The following is a 19,341-nucleotide window of genomic DNA, read 5'->3' as shown; positions in this document are numbered from 1 at the left end:
TCTCCATTTGGTTGAGAGAGGCTCCTACAACACTGAAGAAGCTCGACACCATCCAGGACAAAGCAGCCTGTTTGATTGGCACCCCATCTATCTCCTCCACCACCAGCACAGTGGTATCAGTGTGGTCCATATACAAGATGCCCTGCAGCATCTTGCCAAGGCTCCTTTGACAGCACCTTTCAACCCCGTGAGCTCTACCATCTAGAAGGACAAGGGCAGCAGACACATGGGAACACCACCACCTGGAAGTTCCCCTCCAAGTCACTCACCATCCTGACTTGGAAATATATCACCGTTCCTTCACTGTCACTGGGTCAAAATCCTGGAACTTCCTCCCTAACAGCACTGTGGGTGTACCTACACCACATGGACTGCAGCGGTTCAAGGAGGCAGCTCACCACCACCTTCTCAAGCGGCAATTAGGGATGGGCAATAAATGCTGGCCTAGACAGGGAAGCTCACATCCCATAAAATAATATTAAAAAATTGAAGACTTCAAGACGGAGTTGGGCCAGTTCTTGACTGGGTTCATGTTGCATGGAAGTTAAATGTCTTTCTGGATAACATTTAGTCTGTGCGATCGGGACTGGTTCTGGTTCTGACTGACTGGGGAAGTTGTCGTGGTGTTTTCCAGGGTATGTTTTTCCTTATTGACTCAGGGCGTTCTTATCTCTCCAAAGAGATTACAACCGTGGGAGGGGTGAGGTTAGGAATTGTCTAGTCCGGATGCTTCACCCATCGTGGCTTCGGGCTGTCTTGATCAAGCAAATCGTGTTTTCCTGCTCGTCAACTTCATCTGTTGTAACTGGGATCAGAGAGAGAAACATTTTCCAGCCAGGCTGAAAAGAGGAGCAATTATCAACAAATTTAATACCAAAAAAAATAGAGAAATTGGGGGAAAAAAAATCAAATAAAAGTTTTAATCTTGGAATCTTTTCATTTTATTTAGTACTATGTACAGAGTTTGCCCTGTTCAATGAAGGTGCTGTACTTGGCAGTAGATGTACCATTTGACTAAGTTTATGAACTGAAAATAAGTTAAAGTATCTCACCCTGGCAAAAAGTACATTATACTTTGCAAATAATTTTTATCAAGTATTAGTTCCTTCATGCATTTGAAGTTCTTGTACACCAGATATTCCTGACATGGGCACAACTATAGGGTGGGACTGCCGCATGGTCAGCACTAGCTTTATTACACAGAACATACATGGCTCTCTTTCACATTCATTCAACTGGTCTATGGAGAGAAATGTTTTGAATGAAATTAAAGTCGGAGTTAAACCATCAAGTCAACTCTTCAGCTGTGTCCTTAGCAAGCACAGAGCACTCCCTCAGTGAAGACTGAGACGAGACTGAAACATTAGACATAATGAAAGTGGAGGAGGTCATTTAACACAATGGAACATCCTCCATTTTGATGTGTCTATATATTCAGTGATTAATGGCCAAAGGGGAATTGTGCCTCAGAGCAGATCCAGCTGTCTGACAATGAATTAAATTCATAATGAGCTGGTGAGTTCAATTTGTTAAACTCTTACTTTCAGCACCTCACAATCTTCCTTCTTGTGTATGAATTGCAATTAGTCATCTGGTTAAGGTAAAAGGCTGAGAAAAGTATTTAGCTGCATTCGTAGATTAAAGGTAGGGTAAGAACTAGAGTGGACTGGGGAATAAGTCATTGGTGATACAGGTTCACTAAGCTCTTCCTCTTTGGATTTTAGAATGTCCAATGGAGGCTGTTTTAATACAATTGTTGCTGACTTCACTAACACTGACTCTGTGTTAAGCTAACAGATGTATATATCTGCTGATCTAGGCAGAGGAAGCTGTGGTGAATGGAATGCAGACTGTGCCTATATTTTCTTTTGAATAACAATGAGGGAAAAATGGTAATACATAATAAATGAGTGACAGTGTGGGTCTGTCCACAAAGTTTGGGGATGGAGGCTTAACACTCAGTGTGTGGGTTTCATTCCATTCTGCTTCTGAGGAGTGCAGTGATTATGTCACTAGACTAAGCTGGAGAAAATGAGTTCAAGCCCCACCATGGCAGTTTGAGAATGTGAGTTCAGTTTAAATAATGGCCTCTTTCTATATTCCTTGTGTAGTTAATGGTACCTAACCCCAGTAATGAACAGGCCTGGACTATTAATGCTGAGAATCTGAATTTACTTTTCTCCATTGGCAGTTTGAGAATTGGAATTCAGTTTTTATTAAAAGGATATCTGAAAGCAAGAAGCTAGTATCAGTAAAAGTGACCTGTAAGATTTTGGATTGTGGTTAAAAACCCAACTGGTTCATTCATGTCCCTTTCAGGAAGGAAAGCTGCTGCCCATTCTCACTCTGGGCATATATGTGACTCCAATCCCTATATCAACATGACTGACTCTGAATATCCTCCAAAGTGGCCCAGCATAACACTAAGTTTAGGGAAATTAGAGATGGACAATATATGCCAGCCTTACCAGAGACACACAGATTCAGAGGATAAAGAACGATAATGTTGAAACCCAGGCTGTCAAACTATTCAACTTAAAAAGCAGCACTGTGGAGCACACTTCCCTAAGTAATAGCATCTAGCACAACGTAATAAACAAACTGATAAATATTACAAATAGATAAACAAACAGCAATGATTAAGTTACCACCCTGTCTTTAAAAATAATTACAATGGAAAATAAGTGAACTACTAAAGTGGTTTAGTGGATAATATAGTGCATGGTGAAAGGTTCCAGGTGGTAATGTGCAAAATAGCCATCATATTCTGAATGCAGAGCAGGCAAAGTTAGTGTTCAGCAGAGACATGCATGCTGAGGATCATTCTTCACTGATTTTTTTTTGCAGTTTCACGATCTACATGTGTTTCAAAACGTTACCAGTTATATCAAGAGGAGTGAAGATGCTGATTCCTTGCAATACCATACTGAGTCTGTTACTGCCTGTTGCTGTCTGTTAATGTGTCTGTTACTGCCCTGGATTTCACTGTGATTCCAGCCTTTACTGTACTCTTCAGCATAGGTGAAACCACTTCATTCTTATGGATTGGTATACACCGAGGAGCATTGGTAACAGCAGCTGTCACTGAAGAGACCAATAAGTATTAAAATGCACGAGTCTGAAGGGGTGAAGAATAGACAGGCATGCAGGAAGGTGAATGACAGGTAAAGGAATGATGAATTTAAGATACACAGACTCTTTGGGTGAATGAGGTCGACATGCAATGGCATGACATCATCAGCCAGGTCAGATACAATTGACAAGGACAGAACGTGTACAACAGGGAGAGAAAGAAGGGAACAGGTTAAAAAAAAAGAAGCATATTCTCCAGTATTGCCTTCGTGATTACGAGGGCAATGCAATGAAACACGGAAGTTAACGACAAAGATTCAGGGAATGTAACGTGATGTGAGAGGAAAGGTGTTCACATTTTAATGGACTTTTGCTTTTACTGTTATTATAAATACGAAATTAGTATTTAATGAAAAAATTGCTGATCCCACAAGCCCACTAATTTTCCCATCGGTTCCAGTGATCAGCGTTTCTGGCATCTGAATCTGATCAATTGATGATCTTAGGAATGACTCTGTGTGTAGAGTGGAAGATGTGAATCAAGTGACAAACCTGAGGGATCTGGGGTGAGAAGGGATGTAAGATATCAGGAGGAAACAGCAAGGGAGTAGTCAGAGGGAGAAAGAACTTAAGCGATGGGAAGGAAGCAATACACCCTCCGAACTGTCAACAAATCATAACGCAAGGAAGGGCATGGGCTGCTAATCACATGGTAAATGCTGGGGCATGAGGTTAAGGCCAATGGGAGATTGGAGATCCTGAACCCTTCTCTACAAACACAAATAAAGTATGAAAACATACCAACATTCCAAATACTTCCATAAGAAGTCTTGTGAAAGTTATAATTACATATAAAAATCAGCAATGTTTGTCAACGATGTCAACATATATAATTGATAAAAACATAGGACTTTCATAGTCATATTATTTTTCTATATTAACACATTAAAAATATGGATTATGTAAACATTATTTCCTCAGAATGATCTAGCATCGACACACAAAATACTTAGCAATTACAAAACGAGGAGGCTCTTCTCCATATTACAGCATCCTTCACCACAAGAACCAAGAGTTCAGTCAAGAGAATGTAGCAGATTCATGGAACTGCCCAGAGGTGCATGTGTCTTTGCCTTAAAAGATAGTAAGAAATCCAATCCTGCTCATCGCTCCATCTTTGAATGTCTTTTATTGTTTTGTAGTTCACAAAGTGATGCCATCAAGATCCTTCTCAGTTTATTGCACAACTACCTCATCTTCCTCCTCATCCATGAATTGTGGGACAGATTCTATTGGTCCCTGCTGACTATAGGCATGAAGTGCAGATGGAGAAACATTCAACCAAAGCTCCTCCAACGCAAGAGGAAATCAAGATATGGTGAAGCCGTTTGAGGGGGAAGAGAGGACTACTATAAACTGAATGTCCCAGGGGCTAGGTCTCCTGCATCATTCTGGTCAAGGTGACAAATTGATTTTTCGTATCTTATGAATGTCCAACCCTGAAAGGCAAAACACAAACCTGTACTTTTCACATTTAAACCACAACCTTCTTCACAGTGTAAATGTTTGATGAATGTTAATGGTTATGTTAATTCCATTGTTAAGATACACAGTTGAAGGGCATTGTTTAATTAAATACCTAGAGCATGAAGAATGCCTCTGAAACAGATTCAACAGTCAAAAAGGAATTGGATGAGTATTTGAAAAGGAAAACATTGCAGGTCCATGAGGTAAAAGCAGGGGAGTGAGACCAATTGGTAGCTCTTACAAAGAGCTAGCAAATTCACAAAAACAGAAAATGCTGGAAAACTCAGCAGGTCTAACGGCATCTGTGGAGAGAAAAAGAGAGTTAATGTTTCGAGTCAGTGTGACTCTTCTTCAGAGCTAAAGAGAAGTAAAAATGTGATGAAATTTATACTGTTTAAGGGTGTGGAGCGAGTGAAACTGGATAGAAGGCCAGTGATAGGTGGAGGCAAAGGAGAGATTGGCAAAGATGCCATGAAAAAAGGACAAAGGGAGTGTTAATGGTCGTGGTGCTGGCTAAAGGAGGTGCTGACAGTGGCAAAGGTAAGAAAGCAGAATGTGATAACAGCAGGACAAGGGTAAGCACTCTGAAAAGAACAACATGAACAAGTGGCCCATGTGGGGGTGGGGGTGGGGTGGAGGGAGGGGACGGTGGTAGGGAAAAAGGATCAAAAGTAGGATAAAAGTTGGGGATAAAACAATGAATAAATGGAAAAAATTAAAAATAAGTGGATAAAAAAACATTAAATTTAAAAAATAAAACTGAATATTGAAAACAGGGGGCAAAAAAGGGGTAAGGATAGAGGAGAAAGTTCATGGTCTGAGGTTATTGAACTCAATGTCCAGAAGGCTGTAAAGTGCCTAGTCGGAAGATGAGGTGCTGTTCCTCCAGTTTGCGTTGGGCTTCACTGGAACAATGCAGCAGGCCAAGGACGGACATGTGGGCATGAGAGCAGGGTGGAGTGTTAAAATGGCAAGCGACAGGGAGGTCTGGGTAATACTTGCGGACAGACCAAAGGTGTTCTGCAAAGCGGTCACCCAGTCTGCGTTTGGTCTCTCCAATGTAGAGGAAACTGCATTGGGAGCAACGAATGCAGTAGACTAAATTGAGGGAAGTGCAAGTGAAATGCTGCTTCACTTGAAAGGAGTGTTTGGGCCCTTGGACGGTGAGGAGAGGGGAAGTAAAGGGGCAGGTGTTGCACCTTCTGTGGTTGCATGGGAAGGTACCATGGGACGCGGATGAGGTGTTGGGGGTGATGGAGATTTGGACCAGGGTGTCCCGGAGGGAACAGTCCCTACGGAATGCCAACATGGGGGGTGAGGAAAAGATGTGTTTGGTGGTGGAATCACACTGGAGTTGGCGGAAATGGCAGAGGATGATCCTTTAAATGTGGAGGCTCGTGGGGTGAAAATTGAGAACAAGGGGGACCCTATCATGTTTCTGGGAGGGAGAGGAAGGTGTGAGGGCGGATGCACGGGAGATGGGCCAGACACGGTTGAGGGCCCTGTCAACCACCGTGGGTGGAAAACCTCGGATAAGGAAGAAGGAAAACATGTCAGAGGAACTTTTGAAAGTGACATCATCAGAACAGATGCGACGGAAGCGAAGGAACTGAGAGAATGGGATGGAGTCCTTACAGGAAGCGGGGTGTGAGGAGCTGTAGTCGAGGTAGCTGTGGGAGTCGGTAGGCTTGTAATGGATATTGGTGGACAGTCTATCACCAGAAATTGAGACAAAGAGGTCAAGGAAGGGAAGGGAAGTGTCAGAGATGGACCATGTGAAGGTGATGGAGGGATGGAGATTGGAAGCAAAATTTATAAATTTTTCCAGGTCCAGACGAGAGCATGAAGCAGCACCGAAACAGTCATCAATGTACCAAAAAAAGAGTTGTGAGAGGGGGCCTGAGTAGGACTGGAACAAGGAATGTGCCACATACCCCATAAAGAGACAGGCATAACAGGGGCCCATGCAGGTACCCATAGCCACACCTTTTATTTGGAGGAAGTGAGAGGAGTTTAAGGAGAAATTGTTCAGTGTGAGAACAAGTTCAGTGAGACGGAGGAGAGTAGTGGTGGATGGGGATTGTTCGGGCCTCTGTTCGAGGAAGAAGCTGAGAGCCCTCAGATCATCCTGGTGAGGGATAGAGGTGTAGAGGGATTGGACGTCCATGGTGAAGAGGAGGCGGTTAGGGCCAGGGAACTGGAAATTGTTGATATGATGTAGGACATCAGAAGAATCGCGGATGTAGGTGGGCTGAATGATCTTTGTTCTGTTAGATTTTATGAAAAAAAGACAGACTGCTGGGACACAGAGATGGTAGGTAGGAAGCAGACATATATAATGCTGCATTCTGTAAATAAACCTATTATCAGGAAAAGTATTATTGTCTAGTTTCATACTTCACCAACTGGCTTGAGATAGACTTAACAATTAACAAATAAGTTTCAAAAAAGTCTGGCCTTTTAATAATAGATGGATGAATGTTTACTTACATTTCTATAACATTCCATCTGTCCATTAGTTGCATTCCTACCACAACCACATCTGGCTATTGTATTTTTATACTGTTAATTATAATGCATTACCAAGTTTACCAAGTACTTCAGAGAAGGGGGGAATTTTGAGTGCAGTACAAACTCTGGCAACAGCTCCGCCAAGCAACAACATACATAGAATCACAGAATGGTTGCAGCACAGAAAGAGGCCATTAGGCCCATTGTGTCCATGCCAGCTTGCTGCAAAAGCAACACAACAAGTCCCATTCCACTGCCCTACCCCCTATTCCTGGAAATATTATCACTTGAAGTAATTATCCAATTCCCACACATACTGTAAGGAATCAGAAAACGACGGTAATACTCAGTGGCTGTTGAATCCACAGATGCTGCTTTGGCCAAGTATTTCCAGCATTTCCTGTTTCAGATTTCCAGCATATTCTGCTTCTTTTTTTTATTCCCATATGGCAAAGATTCAGCCTCAGATTCTGAAGGGTATGAAGCAACAGTATCATGTGACCTCAAATTGCATAGTGCTGCATGGCCAGAATTCAATAACTGAAGCAGCAATAAACTAAAGCCAAGAAGAAAGGTGATAAATTTGTCCTTTATAAGCTCCTCGAGTAAAGAGCGGGTCTGAGCTGCTCAGCATCCACAGAAACTAAACCGCTTCTGAGCATAAATCTGCTCCGGCTAATGTAAAATCACACAGTTCAAAACTTTCTTTTATGCTGCAAATTTGTTTCTTTTCTGATTTATTTGTGACTGTGCGATTCCTGAAGAGGCAGTTATGCACTTTCACCGTGTGGGCTTGCTATATGCACCCATATTGAACTCACTTTTTACATACATCTCCCCAACTGTAGATGCTGCTGTTTCCCATGTATATCATTCTAAACTACATTAACATTACGCTCCTTTTTAAATTCACAGTCCCAAAAACACTTTCTATTTTCAGTGCAAATCACGTGCAAGTAAAGAGTGTGGTGAATAGCGGTGATCACCCCTCGTCTCAGTATCGCTGTTGGATGCACTCAGGGAAAAGGTTGCAATCCTTCAGGTGCAGGGCAAATCAGTTCTTGAACTCGATTGTGCTTTTCTACATAAGAACTTCGACAGGAGTTGTTAAGTAGATGCAGGATTACACAGAGTACATTTCTCCATTAGTGATTCGTTCCTGCACATGTTATTCACGTGGGTTTACCATGGGTTACGCCATTTCATTTTGTCATCTTGTTTTTTGACTATGGTTTTTGCTCAACTTGCCAAACCTCTCATTTTCCTTTCTGATTTATGAAATTGATTTATGAAATTAATTTATAATATTTGCAATACTTTTGGACTGGAACTGAAATGTCTTTGACATGACAAATGCAATATTGAAATAGTATGCATGCTAATTGTTTTGGAAAGATGGTAGCGCACTTGTGTTCTAGTGTTTCACATTTTTACATGCATTTATGATGGGATTATTTCTCCCTTACTGCATCTTTCACTTTCTATTTCTCTCCCTTTTTCTCCACCTCTCACATCACCTTTCTCTCTATTCATTTCTTCATTTTTCCCTCCTATCTATTCTCCTTCCCACTCATCTCCTCTCTGATCTTCCCCTCCCTTATTCCTTGCCACTCATGGGCTGGGAATAGAAGCACATGGGCATATAACCCCTCTATTCAAGAAGGGAGGGAGGCAGAAAACAGGAAACTATTGGCCAGTTAGCTTGATGTCTGTCTTGGGGAGGTTGTTAGAATCGATCGTTAAGGAGGTTATAGCTGGGCACTTAGAAGAGCTCAAGGCAATCGGGAAGAGTCAGCATGGTTTTGTGGAAGGAAAATCACGTTTAACCAGTTAATTGGAGGTTTTTGAAGGAGTAACATGCGCGATGGATAAAGGGGAACCTGTAGACGTACTGTACCTGGGTTTCCAGAAGGCATTTGATAAGGTGCCACATCAAATGTTATTACAGAAAATAAAAGCGCATGGTGTAAGGGGTAACATATTAGCATGGATTGAAGGTTGGCTGGCAGAGAGCAGAGAGTATGCACAAATGAGTTTTTTTCAGATTGGCAGAATGTGACAAGTGGAGTTCCACAGGGGTTAGTACTGAGGCCTCAACTTTTTATGATTTACATCAATGACTTAGATGAATCAAAGGTTATCGGGGTTAGATAGGAATGTGGAAATTGAAACATCAGAAGATCAGCCATGATCTTATTGAATGGTGGAGCAGGCTCGAGGGGCCGAATGGTCTACTCCTGTTCCTATTTCTTATGTCCTTATTTATTACGCGACATTGTCAGGACTGTCGATTTTGAATGGGCTTCTTGCTTTCAATAATTTAATTGGGGAATCTTTATATGGGATAACAAGATTACCACCCAAGGATGGGAGGCAGACTGTTGGAAATATGCATGTCATGGTCTTCCTTTTCTATCCAGGTCGCTCTCTCTTTTCTCTTTCTCTGACAATGTTTCTCTTTTTTTCTCTCTCTCTTATTTCTCCCATTTTTATGGAACATTTCATTGTCTTTTTGGGAGTGACATTCTTTATGAATTCAGGGAATGGTGCAGGTGTGGCAATGATTTATGGAAATTGGGCTTCAATTCTAGGGATCTTTGGAAATTTTAAGGGACATCTGTTCCATTTATGTGATTTTTACAGTGTTATTGTCTCAATGATTATTTTAAATGCACTGCAAAAGTTTTTAACATATATTTAATCAGAGTCAGATTTTGGTGATGATGTAATTTTTCTTTTTCGTTGTTAATTATTCATTTCTAGGTGATTTTTAATGAACAAATATACCCACAATGAATATCCAAATGGAGAATAAAATTCCAATGGAATTGAATTGAATATTGGTATCGTGCAATAAAATCTTCTCGTAACTTTATTTCAATAGGTAAGTCTAGTCTACCTTGTGTCCACTTTTAAATCTAAACGTTGTTTACATCTCCCCAACTGTAGATGGTGCTGTTTTCAAACATATTAGTTCATGTGAAACTACATTACTTTATTTAAATTATTTAATTGGAATTACTGGATAATCATATTTATTTTACTGCCAGAAATTGCTTTGAATTCACATTAATTTTCACATTTCATAAAATGCTTGGATTCACTCTTTACTCTCATAGCTTCATTGTGAGTTGGGATGGAGTTGGTGCTCAAGAATGTTCCAACTTTTCATTTCTACTTCTCCAATTTCAGCCAACAGCCAAACAAATCAGGACAGCCGTAGCTCAGTGGACAGCGCTCTGCTGCCTCTGACTCTGAAGGTTGTGGGTTCAAGTCCCCAGAGGCTGCACTTCACCAGGCTGACACTCACAGGACTGTACTAAGAGAGTGCTACTCTCTTGGAGAGGATGTACCAAGAGAGCTCGGCACTATTGAAAGGTCAGTACTGAGGAAGCACTGCACTAAAGAAGGGTCAGCCCTGAGGGGGTGCTGCACTGTTGGAGGGTCAGCCCTGAGTGGGTGCTGCACTGTTGGAGGGTCAGTATTGAGGGGGTGCTGCACTGTCGGAGGGTCAGCCCTGAGGGGGTGCTGCACTGTTGGAGGGTCAGTATTGAGGGGGTGCTGCACTGTTGGAGGGTCAGCCCTGAGGGGGTGCTGCACTGTTGGAGGGTCAGCCCTGAGGGAGTGCTGCACTGTTGGAGGGTCAGCCCTGAGGGGGTGCTGCACTGTTGGAGGGTCAGTATTGAGGGGGTGCTGCACTGTTGGAGGGTCAGCCCTGAGGGGGTGCTGCACTGTTGGAGGGTCAGTACTGAGGGGGTGCTGCACTAAAGGAGGGTCAGCCCTGAGGGGGTGCTGCACTGTTGGAGGGTCAGCCCTGAGGGGGCACTGCACTGTTGGAGGGTCAGCCCTGAGGGGGTGCTGCACTGTTGGAGGGTCAGTACTGAGGGGGTGCTGCACTGTCGGAGGGTCAGTATTGAGGGGGTGCTGCAATGTCAGAGGTGTCATCTTCCAGGAGAAACATTAAGTAAAGGCCCTGTCTAGTCTATCAGGTGGACTGGTTGTGTGTTATGATGCTTGCAGCTAAGTGACATTGAAATAGGAGCCTGGTGGGTTCTGTCACACAATATGACAATGTGCTCATCTTTGATACTCAGCCCTTGTCTATGCAACCTGTCTTCAGTTAGCTCTGGTTTCACTCTGGTGGATCTGCCCGGCACCCTCAAAAGCCAATACATCCTTCCTGAGTTGCTTCGAAGGGTCTGAGCAAGCCACAATCTCGGTGCTTCATTGCAAGGAGAGCCCAGAACTGATGCACAGGAAAGTTGTCGCGTATCATATTCTAATCCTCTATTTGTTGCGTAACTCTCATTTTCCTGAAAATAAAATCCACTAAAAGAGCGTGGACAAGTACAACAAATAATTTAAAAAGCCAATGAAACGTTGGCCTTTACCTTGAAGTGGGCTGGAGTATAAAGTGGTTTATTGGCTTCAATTGTACAAAATTGTGGTTAGGCCCCATTTGGACTATTATGTTTAGTTCTGGGCACTACATTTCGGGAAGGATATCTTGGTTTTTGAGCCAACAGAGTTGGCGTGGGAGTGGACAAGTCATTTTTACATTAACAAAGGTGGGAAGGAATGGGGAGGGGGGGGCGTGGGGGTGGAGTTCCTCATTTGGCAAGTACCCTGTGCGTATTGCCCCACCTCCTCGAGATGTCAGCATCCCCCCCACTTTCCTTCCACACCACCTGCCTGGCAGAACCCGAATCGGTTTGGCTGGCAGCTCGAGGATGGGAGCTCCCCCTGGGTGAGGGGTGGAAGTTCCATTGTTCATCAACTTCGCCCGTCCACAGCGTCTTACAGCTGCAGGGCAGGCTGGCACAGAACGAATCAGCTTCCAGCCGACTTTACTTCCGGGGTGGGGGTCGGGGTGTGGGGGAGTGGGGGGGAGGGGGGGAGTGACGTGGTACCCCAAGTAAAATGCAGTCCCATGTTATGTCTTGTGGTTTCCAGAAGTTCAAAGTAATCGCTTTTCAACACAAAAGGCTGGTGCCGCCTTCGAATGTATTCCACAGATCTCCCAATGTGCTGCGGACTGTAGCTTGGCACCTGGGCTGGAGCACAGGAGTGAGTGATACCGCACTCTGGATACTTACGTATATACACATGCATGAACATATAATTCCTAAGTCATATTGGAATACTATAATATAACAGGCCTCTTTTGCCTCCATATATCAATATAACTGTTCCAATCACTAACTTATTAAAAATATGTATAAACTAAATAATATTAACAATTCATTAAATTAAGTCAAATTCGCTCCAAGTGGGCGTTGGACTCCACCGAGAGTGCGCCTTGTCCCCACTCCTGGTCATGATTTTCATGGACAGGATATCAAGGCACAGCTGGGGTATGGAGAGTATCCAGTGTGGGGGCTCGAGGTTGGCGTCTCTGCTGTTTGCAGGTGATGTTGTGCTTCTTTCCTCATCCGACTGTAATCACCAGTGCGCACTCGGACATTTCGCTGCTGAGTGTGGCTGGGATGCAGATCAGCACCTCCAAATCGGAGGTCATGGTTCTCTCCTGGAAAAGAGTGAGTTGCTCTCTCCAGGTGAGGGGAGGGGAACAGATTCCCTTAGTGGAGGAGTTCAAGTATCTCAGGATCTTGTTCGCGAGGGATGGCGGGAGGAGCGTGAGATTGACCAGCGGATCGGTGCAGTGACTGTAGTTCTGTGCGTGCTCTGCCGGTCCATGGTGATGAAGCGGGAGCTGAGTTTTAGGATGAACCTCTCAGTTTACCTGGCCCATCAACATCCCCATCCTCGCCTATGGTGATGAATTGTGGGTAATGACCGAAAGGACACAAGCGTCTTCTGCATACAGAAGCTCAATGACTGAAGTTGGGATGATTGTGGTTTTGAATTGAAGGTGGTAGATTGAGCAGGCCATGTCTTAGTGGAGTTAGTGGGATGAAGGGCCAATGTTATCAACAACCTTGAAAAATTTATCCAAAGACTGTTGGACATTTTTTTTTCTTCTGCCGATGGATCTCCTTTTAGCAGGTTAATGACATCATTGATTGCCCCGTTCACTATGGAACTGCGCTCCCTGTTTGGGTCATCTGGGTGAAGGTTTCCATTGCCTCTGCAATGAGTTGGAAAACTCTGGACATCTATTCCATTGATGAACTCCAAAGGGGTGGTGTTTGAGTGCGATCTTCCACTTCAGCTCCTCCACTATCTAGCTGCAGTAGGGAGGTCATGTTGGAGTTGTATAGAATCTTGGTGAGGCCACAGCTGGAGTACTGTGTGCAGTTCTGGTCACCACATTATAGGAAGGATGTGATTGCACTGGAGGGGGTGCAGAGGAGATTCACCAGAATGTTGCCTGGGATGAAACATTTAAGTTATGAAGAGATGTTGGACAGACTTGGGTTGTTTTCGTTGGAGCAGAGAAGACTGAGGGGTGACCTGATCGAGGTGTACAAGATTATGAGGGGCATGGACAGGGTGGATAGGGAGCAGCTGTTCCCCTTAGTTGAAGGGTCAGTCACAAGGGGGCATAAGTTCAAGGTGAGGGGCAGGAGGTTTAGGGGGGATGTGAGGAAAAACCTTTTTACCCAGAGGGTGGTGATGGTCTGGAATGCACTGCCTGGGAGGGTGGTGGAGGCGGGTTGCCTCACATCCTTTAAAAAGTACCTGGATGAGCACTTGGCACGTCATAACATTCAAGGCTATGGGCCAAGTGCTGGTAAATGGGATTAGGTAGGTAGGTCAGGTGTTTCTCAAGTGTCGGTGCAGACTCGATGGGCCGAAGGGCCTCTTCTGCACTGTGATTCTTTGATTCTGCATTAAATCTTCAATGGGTTATTTCTCTCTGAGAGATTCAAGCAGTTCCACCACATCAGCCTCCTCCACTTCATCAAAGCTAACTTCCCTCGCCAAGGTGATGGTTTCATGCTGAACTTCAGGGTCGATGTTGTGAAATCCTCTGTAGTCGCTGAGACAGTTGGGCCGTGATTTCTGCCACACACCATTCATACAAGGCGATGTAACTTCATCCTACGAATCAGCGATACGGTCAAGAAAAAATGCAAGGAGAGGAAATCCCAAGCCAGCAACTCATCGGAAAGCCAATCGTCGGCAGTATCCTGTCCTATTTGTAGCAGAACCTTCTGGGTACAGATCGGCCTCAGTAGTCACTGGAACCCTACCGTAGACCACAGGTGATCAAATGAGGCAAGCAAGGTTTGTGCACCAAATGACACACAGATGTCCTTTGGAATACAAAACTTTTAGCTTTTGCTTGGAAGACCATCAGACTAAGAGACACCTGGGGCTGGTTTCAGTCTTTGATCCAGGATGCCAAGACTCTCCATATTCTCCGTGATGCTGCTTCTAGGTCAACTTCCTCTGCCAGGCACTTAAAGGTGGTACGCGCTGTGCAGTTTGTCTTCTTTTCTCAGTGTTCCTCATGGTTTATTGTCATTGTCATGGGTGTCGTCCAACACTCTACCAACATGGGCTGCCCGTTCTCTGGCCTCAATGTGTTTTGAACCCTCCAATATCATTTCTAACGTGATAATTTTTTTGTCTTTCTCAGCAGCAGCAGGCTCACTACCATCACTTACTGGGCGATTCTCACTCATGTTTAAGGGTGATTCTAAGGGATTGAAGCACTAAATTACATGAACACTTAAATCACAAGTTTAAAACAACCCCAAACGAGGTTAATATAGTGCCTCTGCCTCCAGCTGAGGCAAAGCTGCACAGTTCAAATGAATGAAAAGATTGCAGAGTCTGGACTTGCTGACTTTCTCTTTCCTCTTGCAAGGTAAGTACTGCACCCTGTATTCTTCACCCTAACAGGCACTTGAGCCAAGGACAGCAATGTTACCTGCATCAAATGCCCCTCTCACAGACTTTAAAATGGCATCTCTACTGATGCAAAGTTGCACATGAGCGACACCTGGGGATCCAAAATTAAAAGAAGATTGCAGAATCAGACCTGCACCTGTACTGTCCCAGAGTCCAGGTTTCCCCTGAAATGAATTCGGTACAGTGTACCATTGTTTATAACCAACCAGCCACGGAGAGCACTGCTGCCTCGATCAAACTCTCTCACTCACTCCAAAAAGGGTGCTTTCCAATCCACATGATGCTACCTATGCATTGTAACAGGCCCCTGTGAAAACAACATTATTATGAATGTCACCATTCTGTGCGTGACATTATAATGCAAAGGTTTTAAGTGAATTGACTTTAAGCAACTTACTGTAGTGAAAATATGAAACTCTCTCCATCCCCCCCAAAACCAAAAAGCTGTTGAGCCTTGGTGGGTGGGGGTTCAACTGAAAATTTCCAAACAGATTCATCATGTTTTGTTAAATAATGGCATAGGGGTATTAAGGCTTATGGATCTAAGATGGATAGACGGAGTTGAGAAGCAGATCAGACATGATCTAACTGAATGAAGAAACAGGCTGTGTGGGGCTGAATGGCCTCCTCCTGTTCCTACATTGAGCAGTTTCATTTGCAACACAAGGTTCCAGGCTAATATCTGAATGTAAGAGCTGACTCCTTACCTGCTGAGCTGGTCGCCTGAGACCGACAGTCACCAACAATGATCTGTAAACTGTTGACAGAAATCCAAGCTTGCTGACCCCGGTTCAGGTTTTTCACAAACCTTTGAATATTAGAGAGAGTGTGTGTCAATCATTAAAGCCATTTCCATTGTTAAAGCAATCAACCAAAAACTAGCCCACTGCCCTGATCCCTCTCCACAGCCCTGTATCTGCTTCAAATGCTTATCCACGCTACCTTAACCACGTCTGTGGTAAAGGATTCCATGCTCCAACAGCTCCCAAGGAAATATAGCAAATGATTCCAATCAACTGGAGCACTGGTCACTTCCATGACTCCTGTCAGTGGGCAGTGGTACTCCACGAAGATTGTGTTATGCTCACTATTCGCTAGTTTATAAATGGTTTGATCTGTGGAATCGAAGTGTAACATCTAAATCGGTGAACAACATCAAATCGAGGGGGGGATGAAGTTAATAGTGAGGAAGACCTCGACAAATTACAAGAAGACTTTCAAATCCTTGCAGAATAGGCAATGACAAACAAACTCCAATCTAGAGAAGTGTGCCATGGTGCGTGTTTATGGAGGGAATCGGCAGGACACATACTCCTTGGAAAGTAAGAGTTTAAATGGGGCAGAGCTGAAAAGGGATCTAGGGAGTACAGATTCACAAATTGTTAAAAGTAAAGCAACACAGGTTAACAAAGTCACAAAAAAATGTTAACAAATCACTGGGATTTATTTCCACAAATAGAGAATTGAAAAGCAGGGAAGTTATGTTAAAACTAGATGAAACTTTGGTTAGGCAACACTTCAGGTACTGTGCACAGCTCCGATCTTCATATTACAAAAAATGACTTAGAGGTACAGAGGATGCAAAACAGATTTACAAGGATAAAACTGCAACTAAGAGGATATGACTATCAGGATCGGCTGAACTGGCTGGGGCTCTTTTTTCTAGACAAGTGAACTGAGAGGGTTTTTAAGGTTTTGAAAGGGTTTGATAAAGTGGATGCAGAGAAAATGTTTCTGCTTCTGGGGAGTTGAAAACTTGGGCCCATAAATATAAGATAGTCACTTATAAACCAATGAGAATTTTGGGAGAAATGTCTTTACCCAGAGAGAATGTTGAATTCGCTACCACAGGAAGTGGTTCGGGTGAATAGAACTAATGGATGTGAAGGGTAGTGTCCTCGGCCCAACTATCTTCAGCCGCCTCATCAATGACCTTTCCTCCGTCATAAGGTCAGAAGTGGGGGTGTTCCCTGATGATTGCACAATGTTCAGCACCATTCGTGACTCCTCACATACTGAAGCAGTCCACGTCCATATGCAGCAAGTCTTGGACAATATCGAGGGTTGTGGCTGATAAGTGGAAAGTAATGTTTGCACCATACAAGTGTCAGACAATGATCATCTTCACCAAGAGAGAATCCAGCCATCTCCCCGTGACATTCAATGGCATTACCATCACTGAATCCCCCCGTATCAACATCCAGAGGCTGGAAATTCTGCATAGAGTAACTCACATCCTGACTCCACAGAGTCTGTCCACCATCTACAAGGCACAAGTCAGGAGTGTGATGGAATAATCCCCACTTGCCTGGATGAGTGCAGCTCCCACAACACTCAAGAAGCTCGACACTATCCAAGACAAAGCAGCCCACTTGATTGGCACCCCATCCACCACCTTCAACATTCACTCCCTTCAGCACCAATGCACAGTGGCAGCAGTGTGTCCCATCTAAAAGATACAGTGCTGCAACTCACCACGGCTCCTTGGACAGCACCTTCCAAACCCATGACTGCTACCATCTAGAAAGACAAAGGCAGCGGATGCATGGAAACACCACCACCTGGAAATTCTCCTCCAAGTCACTCACCATCCTGACTGGGAAATATCTCGCCCTTCCTTCACTGTCACTGGTTCAAAATCCTGGAACTCCCTTCCTAACAGCACTGTGGGTGTACCTACACCACATGGACTGCAGCGGTTCAAGAAAGCAGCTCATCACCACTTTCTCAAGGGCAATTAGGGATGGGCAATAAATGCTGGCCCAGCCAGCGAAGCCCACATCCCGTGAAAGATTGAAAGAAAAATGAGAAGGGGGAGCTTTCCCCAGTGCCCAAACTAATTGCTATCACTCAACCAACAGCACTAATCCAGACATAGCACTATCGGAGCTGTGTAACTGTACATCAGTATTTGTGAGCAGCCAAGTTTGAGATGGGGTTACAGATCTATATTGTAAACTGATGCCAGAGAAGATTTAGCTATAAATTTGTTCAATCATTCGAGGTAATGATCAAAGCAGAAATGTCATTGATTTCCCCTGACTGCGAATTTAGATTCATTTTTGGGCTCTTTGTTTTCCTGCGGCAAATAATGTTCAGTATAATGCAATCACAATCAGAAGCTTCAATTCATCTAAACATCATGAAGCTGAATCACAGCCAACAAATATAGGAAAGGTTTGCATGAAGGACAGAGAGAAATCATGCTGGCTATTTTCAATGATACTGCACAAAAGGAATTTCAAATTCTAAGTCATCAATGAGATGGATGAAGAAAATAAGCAATTTAAGGTTTTTTTCAATCGTTCGTAGGATGCGGACATCGCTGGCTGGGCCAGCATTTATTGCCCATCCCTAATTGCCCTTGTTCAGAGGGCATTTAAGAGTCAACCACATTGCTGTGGGTCTGGAGTCACATGTAGGCCAGACCAGGTAAGGACAGCAGATTTCCTTCCCTTACGGACATTAGTGAACCAGATGGGGTTTTACGACAATCAGCAATGGTTTCGCAGTCATCACCAGATTTTTAATTCAAGATTTTTTTACTGAATTCAAATTTCACCATCGGCCGTGGTGGGATTCAAACCCGGGTCCCCAGAGCATTACCCTGGGCCGGTGAAATACTAGTCCGGTTACAATACCACTATGGCACCGCCTCCAAATGCTTCTTGTGTAGATACATAGCAATAACCCTCCTCCGTCTCCACTCATAGCCGATACCTGATTAGATCACATCTATCACTATTATAGTGATCCTAATTTTGACTGCTCCCCCACCAACATCCCACCCCCCCACCGACCCCCAGATATGTGGTGGGAATCCGTTTGGGGAGAGGGTTGAGCTGTTAAGGTAGAAAGGCAGCGATTTACCACCCCCATATGCCCTTCCCCACCCTGTGATTAGAATGGTTAGAATGTGGACCCATTATCACGTGGAGTGATTGATACGATTGGCATTGACGCGGTTGAAAGGAAGCTACATAAGTACATGAGGAAGCATGACGTGCATGTCACTGGAAAAAGCCAGCCACACTTACCATTGTCCTTCACCATCCTCATGCATTAACTGCACCACATCACCGCTTTTAATCAACAGTTCTTCAGAATCTTGCATTTTACCATCGGTGCGAGCTTTGTACCTCCCAGGGGACTGAAAGCATAATCAACAATCGATTTACAAAAATATTAAAATGTACCTGTATTCCAAGGACCTTGTTGCAACTCTCCGACACCCCTCAATCAGTTCACAACAACAGCTACTTGCATTTATATAGCACCTTTAATATGCTTCACAGGAGCGATAATCAAACAAAGTTTGACACTGAGCCACAAGAGGGGATATTAGGGCAGATGACTGAAAGGTCAGTCAAAGAGGTAGATTTTAAGGAGCATCTTAAAGGAGGAGAGAGA

General features: G+C 43.9%; 1 protein-coding gene across 2 annotated transcripts in view; it reads right to left on the bottom strand.

The window, feature by feature from the left end:
• Positions 1–2,849: 2,849 nt before the first annotated feature.
• Positions 2,850–19,341, bottom strand: part of mcf2a (MCF.2 cell line derived transforming sequence a) — a 196,748-nt gene continuing 180,256 nt past the window's right edge. The window contains exons 28-30 of one of the 2 annotated variants that reach the window (XM_078547702.1): positions 18,969–19,081; positions 15,639–15,739; positions 2,850–4,571 (exon numbers count right to left, since the gene is read on the bottom strand). In XM_078547702.1, coding sequence (XP_078403828.1) covers positions 4,528–4,571; positions 15,639–15,739; positions 18,969–19,081 — 258 coding nt within the window. In that variant the 3' untranslated portion in view covers positions 2,850–4,527. The remainder of the gene's footprint in view (positions 4,572–15,638; positions 15,740–18,968; positions 19,082–19,341) is intronic. The other variant, XM_078547703.1, reaches the window with a different exon arrangement.

The sequence above is a fragment of the Cetorhinus maximus genome, chromosome 8 (assembly GCF_964194155.1).
Source record: "Cetorhinus maximus chromosome 8, sCetMax3.hap1.1, whole genome shotgun sequence".
Classification (NCBI taxonomy): Eukaryota; Metazoa; Chordata; class Chondrichthyes; order Lamniformes; family Cetorhinidae; genus Cetorhinus; species Cetorhinus maximus.
The sequence above is the reverse complement of the archived record's forward strand: the minus strand, read 5'-3'. Positions and strand labels throughout refer to the sequence as shown.